A 14610-nucleotide genomic window follows, 5' to 3' on the forward strand; every position below is an offset into this window, starting at 1 on the left:
CACTCCTACAACCATTAAAAAAAGCAGTGAGCTTTTGACAAAATAATCCCTTCATGTAGAAATACTGTTTCTGAATTTTGGCACAAGGCCAGCAATGTTGGGGGAGGGAGCATGTCGATTACATCAACCCCAGTGATCAACTGATACTTATTTCATAGAATTTGCCTATGGTTGTGTGGTAAGTAGCTTGCTTACAAACAGCATGGTTCCGGGTTCAGTACCACTGAGTTGCACCTTGGGCAAGTGTCTTCTACTATAGCCCCAGGCTGACCAAAGCCTTGTGAGTGGATTTGGTAGACAGAAACTGAAAAAAGCCCATTGTATATCTGTGTATATATATATATATATATAAATGTGTGTGTGTGTGTGTGCATGTATATGTTTGTATATCTATGTTTGTTCCCCCAACATCACTTGACAACTGATGCTGGTGTGTTTATGTTGCCGTAACTTAGCAGTTCGGCAAAAGAGACTGATAGAATAAGTACTAAGCTTACAAAGAATAAGTCCTGGCGTTGATTTGCTCGACTAATGGTGGTGCTCCAGCATGGCCACAGCCAAATGACTGAAACAAGTAAAAGAGTAAAAGAGTAAAGAATATCTTCCCTGTAACTTAGCAGTTTGACAAACAGGTCACTAACAGACTAAGTACCAGGCTTTACAAAGAAATAATTACTGGGGTTGATTCATTCAACTAAAACCCTTCAAAGCAGTGTCCCTGCATGATCACAGTCCAATGACTGAAATAAGTAAAAGATAAAAGAACCCTGAGGCCCTTTGAGCAAATGCATTTGCCATAACACTGTTTCAATCAAAGATTCATGAAGAAATTTAGTTAGACAGAAACTGCCTTGAAGTTCATTAAATTCAATGGGCTATGCACAGGGATGACCCTAAGGGTGCTGGCACCGTGAGCAAGCTGAACTTAGGTGCATACAAGCTGATGGTCATGGAAATTTCCTTATCTTTGTTATACCCTCCTTGGTACCCACTAGCACGTGGCACCTCGGGTGACTGCCCGAGTTGCCAGTCCCTTGAGCCAGCCCCGACTATACATGTAATCCATTGGTTCTACTTTTACACATTTCAATCAAGCTTCAATTTTACCCAAGAATTAGGTTAACAGTACATGCCTGTATGTCATGCTCAGCCACTTCCCACTCTTGTTCAATGAATAGATCACCCATCTGAACAATCATTTGCTGATATCAGTGCTAGAGTCATTGTTATAACCAATTGTGCTAATCTTGTTTGTTTTATTCTTGAGCTTACCTGTAGTCATTTTTTAACCCTTTAACACCCTAGTATTCAGATTTCAGAGAAGACACATGGCATAGTGGTTAGTGTATTTACATCATGATCATAAGGTCATAAGTTCAATTCTCAGTGCATTACGTCCTTAAGCAAAACACTTTATTACTTCCACCTTTGCGAAGGAGGAAGTATTGCTTTGAGTCATGTTTGTTTGTTTGTTTCTTTGTCCATGGACAAGATATCTCAAGAACCACTGGATGGATTCAGATGAAATATTCAGGGATGTTTGGCTTCATGACTGGCACAAACTGATTAGATTTTTGGATCGATCCGGTACCAAAATTTTTGAGAGTGGTCGGGTTCATTCTCAGTATTCTCGTTTGTGAGAGCAGTCGAGTTTATTTCAGATATTCTCACTTTAAAAATCATCTCTAGCTAATCATTGAGAGGACGTTGGTGTTGCCTTGGCTGAGGTTTGCACTCTCTGAGTGCTCTTGTTTCACATTGCTCCAGTTCACTCAGTAGGCAAAAATGAGTTGTACTGTAGTTCAATTGGCCAGTCTTGTCAAATTTGGTGTGACATGCTGAATCTCCTTGAGAACTTATGTTAATTTGGTTTCGTGGAGCAAAAGGATGCAAAAATGTTTTATATGAGTTGAAATCTTGCAAGAAAAAATAAGATAGTTGTGAGAACAGGTGAAATAGATGCTTTAAGATATCCACACTATGTTGTATGGCTGGTTACAAAGATGTCAAGTTTGAGATCTCTATGGTCAATTTAGATAGGAAACATTGAGAGGGAATTGGTTACTGAAAGCTAAGTGTGTCTTTCACAATGCCTAAAGTCTACAAAGTTGGGATTTGCAAGGAAATTTTGAGGGAATTGACAGTAAAAATTATGGATAGCATGTGACAAGTTGTTATGAAAAGGAAAATTAAATTAGAATCTGTAAGGCAGTCACAATAGAAAGCATTAGACAGGAGAGTGGTCACATTTAGGAGAGTCTGTTATAAATCTGACATCATCATTATCCTCATCATCATTTAACGTCCATTTTCCATGCTAGCATGGGTTGGACTTTTCGACCAGGGTCTGGGAAGCCAGGAGGCTGCACCAGGCTCCAGTCTGATCTGGCAGTGTTTCTACAGCTGGATGCCTTTCCCAACACCAACCACTCCGTGAGTGTATTGGGTGCTTTTTATGTGCCACCTGCACAAGTGCCAGGGGAGGCTGGAAATGACCATGATCAGTTGGTGCTTTTTATGTGCCACCGGCACTTTTTATGTACCACTGATATAACAATAAGAAAATTATTTGTCTACTTCCTTGATACTAAACACATTGGCAGGGTGTTTACTGTAATGTACAAGAGTACTAAACCGTTTCAATTAGCCTGGATGGGTTGAAATATATCTTGACCAACAGTTGTGATTGACCACTAAAGAATTGTGTTATTCAATTTCAAACAGAAGTGTGCAGCTTTTCAGCAGCACTTTTCCTAACTTTTTAGATTGTGATGTAAGAATAATTCTAATGAATATAATAATGATTAGTGTAGCATTTGGGTTGAGATCAATGTGTAGTGATAATGAGTATAATAATAACAACACTATACATGTCTCTTAACTATTACCTGCTAAACTTTAACCAAACAATTGATTTCATACACTTTTACTCTTTTACTAGTTTCAGTCATTTCACTGTGGCCATGCTGGAGCACCACCTTTAGTCAAGCAAATCAATCCCAGGACTTATTCTTTGTAAGCCTAGTACTTATTCTATCGGTCTCTTTTGCCAATCCGCTAAGTTACGGGGACGTAAACACACCAGCACTGGTTGTCAAGCGATGTTGTGGAGACAAACACAGACACACAAATATATACACAAATATGCACATATATATATACATATATATGACGGGCTTCTTTCAGTTTCCGTCTACCAAATCCACTCACAAGGCTTTGGTCAGCCCGAGGCTATAGTAGAAGAGACTTGCCCAAGGTGCCACACAGTGGGACTGAACCCAGAACCATATGGTTGGTAAGCAAGCTACTTACCACTCCTACGCCTATGCGGTCAAGTTCTACCTACTTCTATATATCTTTATTGATTTTTCTTTTCTGTTTTTTTTTTCTGTCCCCACTTCTAGAATTTGTGCATATTGATACAACTGAGATATTAATCCAATCAACACATTGCCCAATCTGATATTGTAGGCTCATCATTTTTAGTCAGGTCATGAAGGTTTTGCTGTCTTGTCACGCCACTTGGAAGCTAACATTAGGAGGTAGAGTTTGAACTCTGAATGAAAAGAACTGGACCAGACACCACAAAACATTTCACTCAATACTTTTACAATTTTGTCGGTGCCCCACCAGTACTGGTACTTTATTAAAAGTATAAAATGGCAACAACTTACCCATTGCACCCTGTATATATATATATATATATATATATATATATATATATATATATATATATATATATATATATAATATATATATATTATATATATATATATATATATATTATGTATATATATTATATATATATATATATTATATATATATATATATATATTATATATATATATATATATATATATATATATATATGTATATATATATATATATATAATATATATATATATATATACCAGTACAGTGCACCATCCTGTACTGGTACTTTATTAATCAACCAAAGATAATGAAATAGGATTTGAACTTGAGTTATAGATGGGAGAAATAAATACCTCAATGTTTTCTTTGTGACACTCAAACAAATCTAAATACACCTCCTTCACAATCGAAAATATTGGTAATTAAATAATAATTTAATTCAAATTAATAACAAAGATCGCAAATTTGGATAATCTTATATACCAGAGGGAGAGCCGAGTTCTTACATACGTTTCCCCGTGGCCTATGCTGTTCTCCGAATTTCAATATGTTAAATAAATTCTCCCAAAGGCAGAATGAATGAGATTGCACAAGATCGATTATTCACCTAGGTTTTAGTAACCAAAGTTTAGAGAACTAAAAGTATATTTAGAAACACCAGTGCTCAATTGTCCCAATGGCATTACTATCGTATACAGATTTGCAAGATTTATGGCTTTTATTGAATATTTATTTGCCGACGCAGACTGCTACAAGATTCTCCTGAGTCTGTTTCTATTAGAAATAAATAGAAGCTTACAAGAGAAATAGTGCTGCTGTAGTATTATTATTGAAATATATTTATATATACTGACTTACCGAGAGTTGCACCCCAGCCAGTCATGTAACAATCATCGTTTTCATCGAATACCTCTTCCTGTCCAGGTACGCAAACAGTGTTTACAAAATTCTCAAAAGGATTAACAGGTGCTGACAGTTTAACTAGAGCGATATCATTCGGGTAGCCTCCAGCTGGGACATAATCAGGATGCTGTCAAAAAAATTATGCAAAATTGTTATGGTGCAACATATATATGCACGTAAGTATAAATACACACACACACACACACACACGCACATGCACACACACATACACACACACATACACACACCTTTTGCATTTTCTATGTACTGCTTTCTCAGATTTTCGCATCTCTTCTTTTATTCAATCTCTTTAGTTTGTCATAATATGTGGGGTTTTTTCCCTCACAAATATGTTTCAGATATTTCTCAACATATGAAAATTTGGTGGCACTTAAAGACATATATTGCGTCCTGTAAATAAATATTCATCTCTCACCAGATGGAGTACATTTTTGTTAAATTTTCTATCACAGAACAGTACATTATATATAGCTCTGTCTGGCCCCCGTGTCGGTGGCATGTAAAAGTACCATCCATTTGTGTCCGTTGCCAGCCTCGCCTGGCCCCCGTGCCGGTGACACATAAAAGCACCATCCGTTTCGTGGCCGTTTGCCAGCTCTGTCTGGCCCCCGCATTGGTGGCACGTAAAAGCACCATCCGTTCGTGTCCGTTGCCAGCCTCGCCTGGTCCCCGTGCCGGTGACACGTAAAAGCACCATCTGTTCGTGGCCGTTTGCCAGCTCTGTCTGGCACCTGTGCGGGTGGCACGTAAAAAGCACCCACTACACTCACGGAGTGGTTGGCGTTAGGAAGGGCATCCAGCCGTAGAAACACTGCCAGATCTGACTGGGCCTGATGAAGCCTTCCAGCTTCACAGATCCCAGTTGAACCGTCCAACCCATGCTAGCATGGAAAACGGACGCTAAATGATGATGATGATGATATATATATATATATTGTTATATTTCGGAATGGTCATATTGCCAGTTTAGCCAATAAAAACACACGCACTATATATTTGGTGTTATTTTGCTTCAGTGTTATTTATTTTTTACATTAATCTTAATCTTATTTCAGCCAAAGTTCTTTCGTCACACTCCTGTGACCGCATCAGTGGTCCTTTGTTTTCTTCTTTCTTATTTGTGTCTCTCCTTACTAACCGTCAGCCATTTTGTATTTCTATTGTATGTTTTCATTTGCGCATGCTTATATCTCTATGTGCGTCTATGTTTATTTAGTGTGTGTATGTGGGGGATGCCTGTAATATTTGTATCTTCTGTTTATATACGTTCATGTAATTTGTATTTTGTTTTTGTTGTTGTTGTTTTTGTTTATTCTTATTTTTTTTATGTGTTTACATCCACTTATTATTATCAGTACATATGCTTGTATGTATGTATGTATGTATGTATAACAACAATACTAGTGATAATAATAATAAATCGAATCGAAAAAAATAATATATATATATAGATATAGTTATTTATTTCTATTAGTTTATTTATCTGTGTATTTATTATGTTTTCAGGATCCTCTACCGTCATATGTTGTGGTGTGTGCTATTGCTCCAGTCTAGTTTTCTATTCAGGCTAGGTTTATTTTCTATTATGTGTGTAGCTTCTGTAATTTGTCTAATTGTTGCATCTGTTCTATGTGTGGACAATATTTTAATTTCTATGTTATTGATTGATCCCCTGTGTTCCTGTTCGGCATGTTGGTACAGAATCGATGAGCTTTTACCTTCCTTGAGTTGTCTCCAATGTACATTTAGCCGCTCTCCTATGCTTCTTGCCGTTTCCCCTACGTATGTCGTTGTCTTGTTACTGCATCATCCCTCTATACATCTTATACTATAGACTACATTTCTGGCTTTACAGTTTGTTTGTGGGCTAAATCTACATACAGTACAGTACTTATCCGTACAGGGGGTTCTACTAAAAGGATAGGTTCTACCAATTATAGATTTGATAGGGTTGCCTGGCTTTTCAACAACCTTAATTCTTAGCTTAAGTTTGTCTAGAGTCCTTCTAAAGCGGTACGCCAGTTCACCTCCAGGGGTGGTGTCAACGAACATGACACTCTGGTATTTATGGCCATCATACCAAGAGTTGGCCTTCCCTATTTTCTTTTTTGTCCTTTCTATAGTATTCCATGACTTGTTCCTATAGAGTGGGCAAATCCCATTCCTATCATTACATAATATATTATCAAATTTCTTCATGGCTCCTTTGTATACTCTGATCCTTTCTTTATGGCTGTAACCTGAGAACTGCATGTGGTGAATGAAATATTGTATGTGTCTCTTTAACTCTGTGGGCTCGCACATGCGTGACACATTTCTCATTATTCTGACGAGGTCTGCCATCAAAATATTGAATTTGGCATTGTCCGCAATGGCTGAGTTCCGGTGGATCAAGTATTTTGAGGCCATAGGTTTGGCATAGTATGAATGAAGGATTTGGGTTTTATTATTCACAATTTCTAGCCAGAGTTCAGTGTCTAGTACTGGTAGTCTATGGTTGGGGTGTTTAGTGGGGTAGTCTATTGTGACCTTAATACTCTGGTGGATGGAGTTAGCTATTTGCTGGATGCTCTCCATAGTATTAGTTTCTATTACTATATCAACATTACTCTCTTGTGGGGGTGCCTTTACCACTATGTTGATATCATAGAACAAAATAGTGAGAGTGCATATTTACGAGTATGGAGTTCTGTGTTAGGCATTCTTCAAGCCTTCTGTCCCACCATACCATGAAAAGGTTGGCCACATCACCAGCGATACTAACGCCGATGGCTGCCCCCTCGTCCTGGACATATATTTTATTATTAAACTTAAACGTGTGGCCTTTTAGGGTAACTCTTATACTAGCTCCTAGTGCATGTGCAATCATTTTCTTTATCTGATGGACATTTGCGGGGCTCCGTATGGCTCTGGTCCATCCACACCATCTTTCTATATGTGTCTTCCTAGCCATAGAACAAAATAAGAATAAACAAAAACCGCTAGGGTGTGGCACTTTTTCACACAACTATCTTCATCCATTCTCGCCACATGACCATACAAGCGCAAATGTCTCTCTTGCACACCACAACTGATGCTGCTTAGGTCCAACTTTTCTCTCAAGGTACTTACACTCTGTTGAGTATGAACACTGACATTACACATCCATCGGAGCATACTGGCTTCATTTCTTGTGAGCTTATGCATATGCTCCCTTTTAAAGCCTAGCCAGGCTCATGGGCCCAGTTTCCTGGTTTCAATGGCGTATATGTTCCCCAGCTGGATAGGACGCCAGTCCATCGCAGCGTTACTCCCTTTTGCCAGCTGAGTGGACTGGAGCAACGTGAAATGAAGTGTTTTGCTCAAAAACACAACGCATCACCTGATCCAGGAATCGAAACCACAATCTTACAATCATGGTGCTGACATCCTAACCTAAGCCACACACCTCCATGATAATAAATATATATATATATATATATATATAGTATATATATATATATATATATATATAAATAAATCAGCAATAATCCTCATCACTGCCACTATCTCCCCTCCATAGAGAGAAAGAAAAGAATTAATAAATTGAATTATATTACCAAAGACTAAACTATACATACTTAAGCCAGATAGGAAATATGATCCTCTTGCTGATAAAATGGTAAGGAAGATAAGGAATCTCAATGGACCATAACATCTTAGAATTTAAGAAATTACTTATTAGGCTAATGCTCTCCTATTAAACTATAAGGTCATAAATTGAATTAGAGATAAATATTTGAGACACACATAGTATTAAATGCTTTTAAAATATGGGTTCTTGCTTTTGTTATTATTCTAATATTATATGAGTCATTCCAATAACAATCTGGCCTACCTCGGTTAGGATAATACAATTATAATGGAATATGAGAATAGGAGTGGTATATTGATCTGAGTCAAAAAATACTTGGTAAAGTGTATTACATCAAGGCATACTACGTAATATGTATGTGTGTGAGTGTATATATATGTGTATGTGTATATATGTGTGTGTATATATGTTTGTGTGTGTGAGTTTGTGTTTATATATATATATATACATATATAAGTTCAGTAAAAATTTAGATTCAGTTGAATATGGTACTTAAGTTAAAGGCACCAGAATTTAGTATGGTATTATCCATATAATTCAAAATGGGGTGATTATAATCAAAATAAGCAACAAGGATATCCAGAGGTAATGCAGTACGATCGTTTCATGCAAGTCCATTTAATTGAACAATGCAAGTATTACATCAGTTTTAAAATATAGACCAATCTTCAGCTGCATATATTCTTGTTGCTTATTTTGATTATAAATATATATATATATAGATAGATATAGATATATGGATGGAAGCACTCCGTCGGTTACGACGACGAGGGTTCCCGTTGATCCGTATCAACGGAACAGCGTGCTTGTGAAATTAACGTGTAAGTGGCTGAGCATCCACAGACACGTGTACCCATAACGTAGTTCTCGGGGATATTCAGCGTGACACAGAGAGTGACAAGGTCGACCCCTTGAAATACAGGTACAACAGAAACAAGAAGTAAGAGTGAGAGAAAGTTGTGGTGAAAGAGTACAGCAGGGATCACCACTATCCTCTGCCGGAGCCTCATGGAGCTTTAGGTGTTTTCGCTCAATAAACACTCACAACGCTCGGTCTGGGAATCGAAACCGCGATCCTATAACCGCGAGTCCACTGCCCTAACCACTGGGCCATTGCGCCTCCACAGATATAGATATATACACATATACATATTGGATTTGTGCAAATCCTTTCCCTACTATAAAAAATCATCATACATAGGCATTGCTTCAAGAAAAGGTAGGACCTATCACACAAAATGGTTGGTTGTAGCTCTCACATGTGTGGGCTTTCGATCAGGTAATGGCAATACTTCAACACAAGTTTGCAGCCATAATATATAATATATATCCTACAGAGTGGTTGGTGTTAGGAAGGGCATCCAACCATACATATATATATATAGACATTATATATATACATACATATATGTATATACATATATATACACACACGCCTTCCCTTCTCTGGATCTTTCCTTTTCCTATGTTTCCGACGAAGAGCTCCGCTCGAAAAGTTAAACCCTCCTTCTTCCCTTCCTTCCTGAGCGTCCAATAATACTATATTTGTTCCACGTCCTCACGTTGTTGTGTTTTCTCTTTGTGTTTTCATGTTTGGATTAACTATATATATATATATATATATATATATATTATGTGGTGGTGACACATAGAATGCTCTCATACCAGTGCTGCATAAGGACACCCATGCCAGTGGTATGTAAAAAGCCCCCAGCACTCTCTGTAAAGTGGTTAGTGGTAGGAAAGGCATCCAGCTATAGAAACCATGCCACATCAAAACAATTCTAATCTGGACAGCTCCCTGACTGGCTTCTGTCAAACTATCCAACCCATGCCAGCATGGGAAATTGATGTTAAACAATGATGATGATATATTTAGATAGATAGACAGAGAGGCAGATAAATGATAGATAGATAAATGGATATATATATATATATATATATATATATATATATAGTGCCGCCTCGACTGGCTTCCGTGCAGGTGGCACGTAAATGCACCAATCCGGCCGTGGCCGATGCCAGCCTCGCCTGGCACCAGTGCAGGTGGCACGTAAAAAGCACCCACTACACTCACGGAGTGGTTGGCGTTAGGAAGGGCATCCAGCTGTAGAAACATTGCTAGATAAGACCGGAGCCTGGTGCAACCGTCTGGCTTCCCAGATCCTCGGTCGAACCGTCCAACCCATGCTAGCATGGAGAACGGACGTTAAACGATGATGATGATGATGATGATGATGATGATATATATATACATATACATTATATAATTAGGGTTCAGTAAAAAAAAATTACTTTACCACACACCGAACTTTTAGAAATAGCAGCCAAAGAATTTAGCTATTTCCTCTACTATAAGAAGAGTCTCCCAGACAATGTATACTCAAAAACAATTCACGTAGGTATAGAGGGAAAAATAACGAAAGATCACACGTACATCGATTACTTGAGAACGCCGTTTCTGGGTTAGTTAGATATAGAGATGTTAGAAATACATACCCATATCAACATTCCTGTCATCAGCCCAATGATATGTATTTCTAGCATTTCTATATCTAACTAACCCAGAAACAGCGTTCTCAAGTAATCGATGTACGTGTGATCTTTCGTTGCTTTTCCCTCTATACCTACATGAATTATTCTTGAGTATACATTGTCTGGGAGACTCTTCTTATAGTAGAAGAAATAGCTAAATTCTTTGGCTGCTATTTCTAAAAGTTCGGTGTGTGATAAAGTAAAATGATTTTTGCTGAACCCTAATTATATAACGTAATGTTTTAAATATACCGTAAATGGTCTTTTTACATACTGAACACTACTTGGTAAAATTATTAATTAATAATTAATTAATTTTACCCTTTTATTATTGACGATATATACATATATATATATGTTAGTTAGATAGATAGATAGATAGATAGATAGATAGATAGATAGATAGATAGATAGATAGATAGATAGATAGATAGATAGATAGATAGACAGACAGACAGATACATAGACAGACAGATATGTGTGTGTGTTTGTGTGTGTGTGTGTGTGTGTGTGTGTATGTGTGTGAGTGTGTGTGTGTGTGTGCATGTGTGAGTGTGTGTGTATGTGTCATTGTATTGATGCTCATCCCCAACACTGGTTGACCATTGGTGTTGATTTATTTACATCTCCATCGTGTAGCTTTCCAATAAAAGAGATGATACTATAAGACTCAGGCTTAAAAGTAAGCACTGGGGGTCGATTTAATTTCCCCAAACTCTTCCAGGCATTGCTTCAGCATGACTACAGTCCAATGAGGGGAGCAAATAGCAAAGAAAGAATATACAGTAGAGAGATAGAGAGGGTGGGAAATACAATTATTTCCCAAATAACCTTAGTCAAATAGCTTATTACTTACGATTACTATTTCATCCACATATCTGTACACTTCAAATCCTGAGTCATTGATTAGGTCATTGTCGGCTAATACCACTTGTAATATCTGAGGACTGTTGAAAGTACTGAAAGCAGAGAAGAAGAAAAAGGGAGATATGGGTGAGAGAAATATAAGGGGAAGATAATTAAATAAATTTGACCGAGGCAAAGTAAGATAGGACTTTTTTACAGCAATGTTTTATACATACATATATATTACTTTACAACCCATTGGAGGCACAATGGCCCAGTGGTTAGGGCAGCGGACTCGTGGTGATAGGATCATGGTTTCGATTCTCAGACTGGGCATTGTAAGTGCTTATTGAGTGAAAACACGTAAAGCTCCACGAGGCTCCGGCAGGGATGGTGGTGATCCCTGCTGTACTCTTTCATCACAACTTTCTCTCACTCTTACTTCCTGTTTCTGTTGTACCTGTATTTCAAAGGGCTGGCCTTGTCACTCTCTGTGTCACACTGAATATCCCCGAGAACTACGTTAAGGGTACAAGTGTCTGTGGAGTGCTCAGCCACTTACACGTTAATTTCACGAGCAGGCTGATCAGATCAACCGGAACCCTCATCGTCGTAACCGAGTGAGTGCTTCCACAAGGGGCTAAACACAGAGGGGACAAACAAGGACAGACAAACGGATTAAGTCGATTCCATCGACCCCAGTGCGTAACTGGTACTTAATTTATCAACCCTGAAAGGATGAAAGGATGAAAGGCAAAGTCGACCTCGGCGGAATTTGTACTCAGAATGTAGCAGCAGACAAAATACCTAATTCTTTACTACCCACAAGGGGCTAAACACAGAGGGGACAAACAAGGACAGACAAACGGATTAAATTGATTACATCGACCCCAGCGCGTAACTGGTACTTAATTTATCGACCCCGAAATGATGAAAGGCAAAATCGACCTCGGCGGAATTTGAACTTGGAACGTAATGACAGACGAAATATGGCTATGCATTTCGCCCGGTGTGCTAACATTTCTGCCAACTTGCCACCTTCTTATACATATATATATGCCTCTATGTATCTGCCTTTTAGTACATGTGTATTTGTACACATACATACATGCATGCATATATATATATATAAATCTGTATGTAAAGGGCAAGGGGTGAAGGGTAAAGACTCCCTTCGGTCACAAATGGCCATGGGATTGCACCTTGAAAGTTAGCCTCTAAGGTACAAGTCCAGGCAAGGTTGTTTGTGGAAGACCAGCACTGGCCTTCCCAAACATACCAGCCTCCTGTTCTATAATTTAGAGATGTGGAATTCTGTACATTATTTACATTTTTTAAAAATTGGATGGATACGTGTCCTCATCTTGTTTGTTGTTACCACAATATTTCGGCTGATTTACTTTCCAGCCATCAGCTGGTGTCCTGGTGGAATTTTGAATCCAACCCTGGGTTCTAATTCTTAAGGTATTTTTTTGCTGATGTTAAAATTATTAATATTATTTATTCAGGGCTCTGCCTGGAACTGAACTCGGAATCTCGGGGTTAGTAGTTAAGGGAGCGGGCTACTAACACCAAGATTCCAAGTTCAATTCCCAGCAGTGCCTTGAATAAATAATATTAATGATAGTAACATCATCATCATCATCATCATCATTGTTTAACGTCTGCTTTCCATGCTAGAATGGGTTGGACGATTTTGTCTGAAGGCTGGCAAACCAGATGGCTGCACCAGGTTCCAATCTTGACCTGGCAGAGTTTCTACAGCTGGATGCCCTTCCTAACACCAACCACTCCGAAAGTGTACTGGGTGCTTTTTACGTGCCACCGGCATGGGGGCCAGTCAGGTGGTACTGGCAATGACCTCGCTCAAATTTTTTTTACACTTCAGCAGTAACATCAGCAGAAAATACCTTAGAAATAAGAACTCAAGTTTGGGTTCAAAATTCCACCAGGACACCTGCTGAAGGCTGGAGGATATATCAGCCGAAACGTTGTAGTAACAACAAACAAGATGAGGACAAATAGCCATCTAATGTAAATGATGTAAATAATGCCAGCCTCCTCTTTCCATGCCACCAATTTTATGCAAGGGAAAGGCAAAGGCCAATACAGTTTGGCACCAGTGGTGTCACAACTCATTTTTACATCTGAGTGAATTGGAGCAATGAGAAATAAAGTGTCTTGCTGAAGAATACAATCCATATCCCAGTCCGGGAATCAAACTCACAACCCCACAACTGTAAGCCCCATGCTCTAACCACTGAGCCATCATACATACATATATACATTAAAGGAGGTGCCATACATTTATACACACATGTAATCGGTGTTAGCAAGGGCATCCAGCTGTAGAAACTCTGCCAGATCAAGATTGGAGCCTTGTGCAGCCATCTGGTTCGCCAGACCTCAGTCAAATCGTCCAACCCATGCTAGCATGGAAAGCAGACGTTAAACGATGATGATGATGATGATGATGTATTCGACTTATCCCTACCCCAAAATTGCTGGCATTGTGTCAAAATTTAAAATCGGTATTTTCTGAGATTGCAATGCAAATTAATGTATTCACATCAATTGAATAACAACAGTCAGGAAGTATTTTTAAGTCATTTTACTTGACGATAGATATAAATAAGCAAGCAGTTGCTTGTACACAAATTTTGCCTCAAGTTAATTTAATGTTTCATTAATTTGAAACTGGCAATCAATGAAGCAAGACAGTTATAAAAATTATGTTTAATTGATAGAAACCAACTATCTGTTTTTGGTTGAACAGGTGTAAGAGAGGTCATCATAAAGCAATTAAACTATGGGAAATCATATGTTTAATTAATGAACACAAGCAATATATTTTAGTTGCATAGTGATTCAAATTTTAAAGTTTTTAAATGATTGAAAAGAGTTACAGGAAAGACATGCCCCTAACTATTACTTATAATTAACAAGTAAAGGAATCAACTTGGAAAACGCTGATAGAGCTGCAAAAAGGTATTTTGGATCACCCTTTAGAAAGTAAACTATGATGTCATAGGTATGGT

General features: G+C 38.1%; 1 protein-coding gene across 1 annotated transcript in view; it reads right to left on the reverse strand.

The window, feature by feature from the left end:
- The window catches only part of LOC115222525 (transmembrane protease serine 7-like), a 51246-nt gene that overhangs the window by 5757 nt on the left and 30879 nt on the right, over window positions 1–14610 (reverse strand). The window contains exons 4-5 of the mRNA XM_029792782.2: window positions 11583–11685; window positions 4513–4684 (exon numbers count right to left, since the gene is read on the reverse strand). Coding sequence (XP_029648642.2) covers window positions 4513–4684; window positions 11583–11685 — 275 coding nt within the window. The remainder of the gene's footprint in view (window positions 1–4512; window positions 4685–11582; window positions 11686–14610) is intronic.

This window comes from Octopus sinensis, linkage group LG2 (assembly GCF_006345805.1).
Source record: "Octopus sinensis linkage group LG2, ASM634580v1, whole genome shotgun sequence".
Lineage (NCBI taxonomy): Eukaryota > Metazoa > Mollusca > Cephalopoda > Octopoda > Octopodidae > Octopus > Octopus sinensis.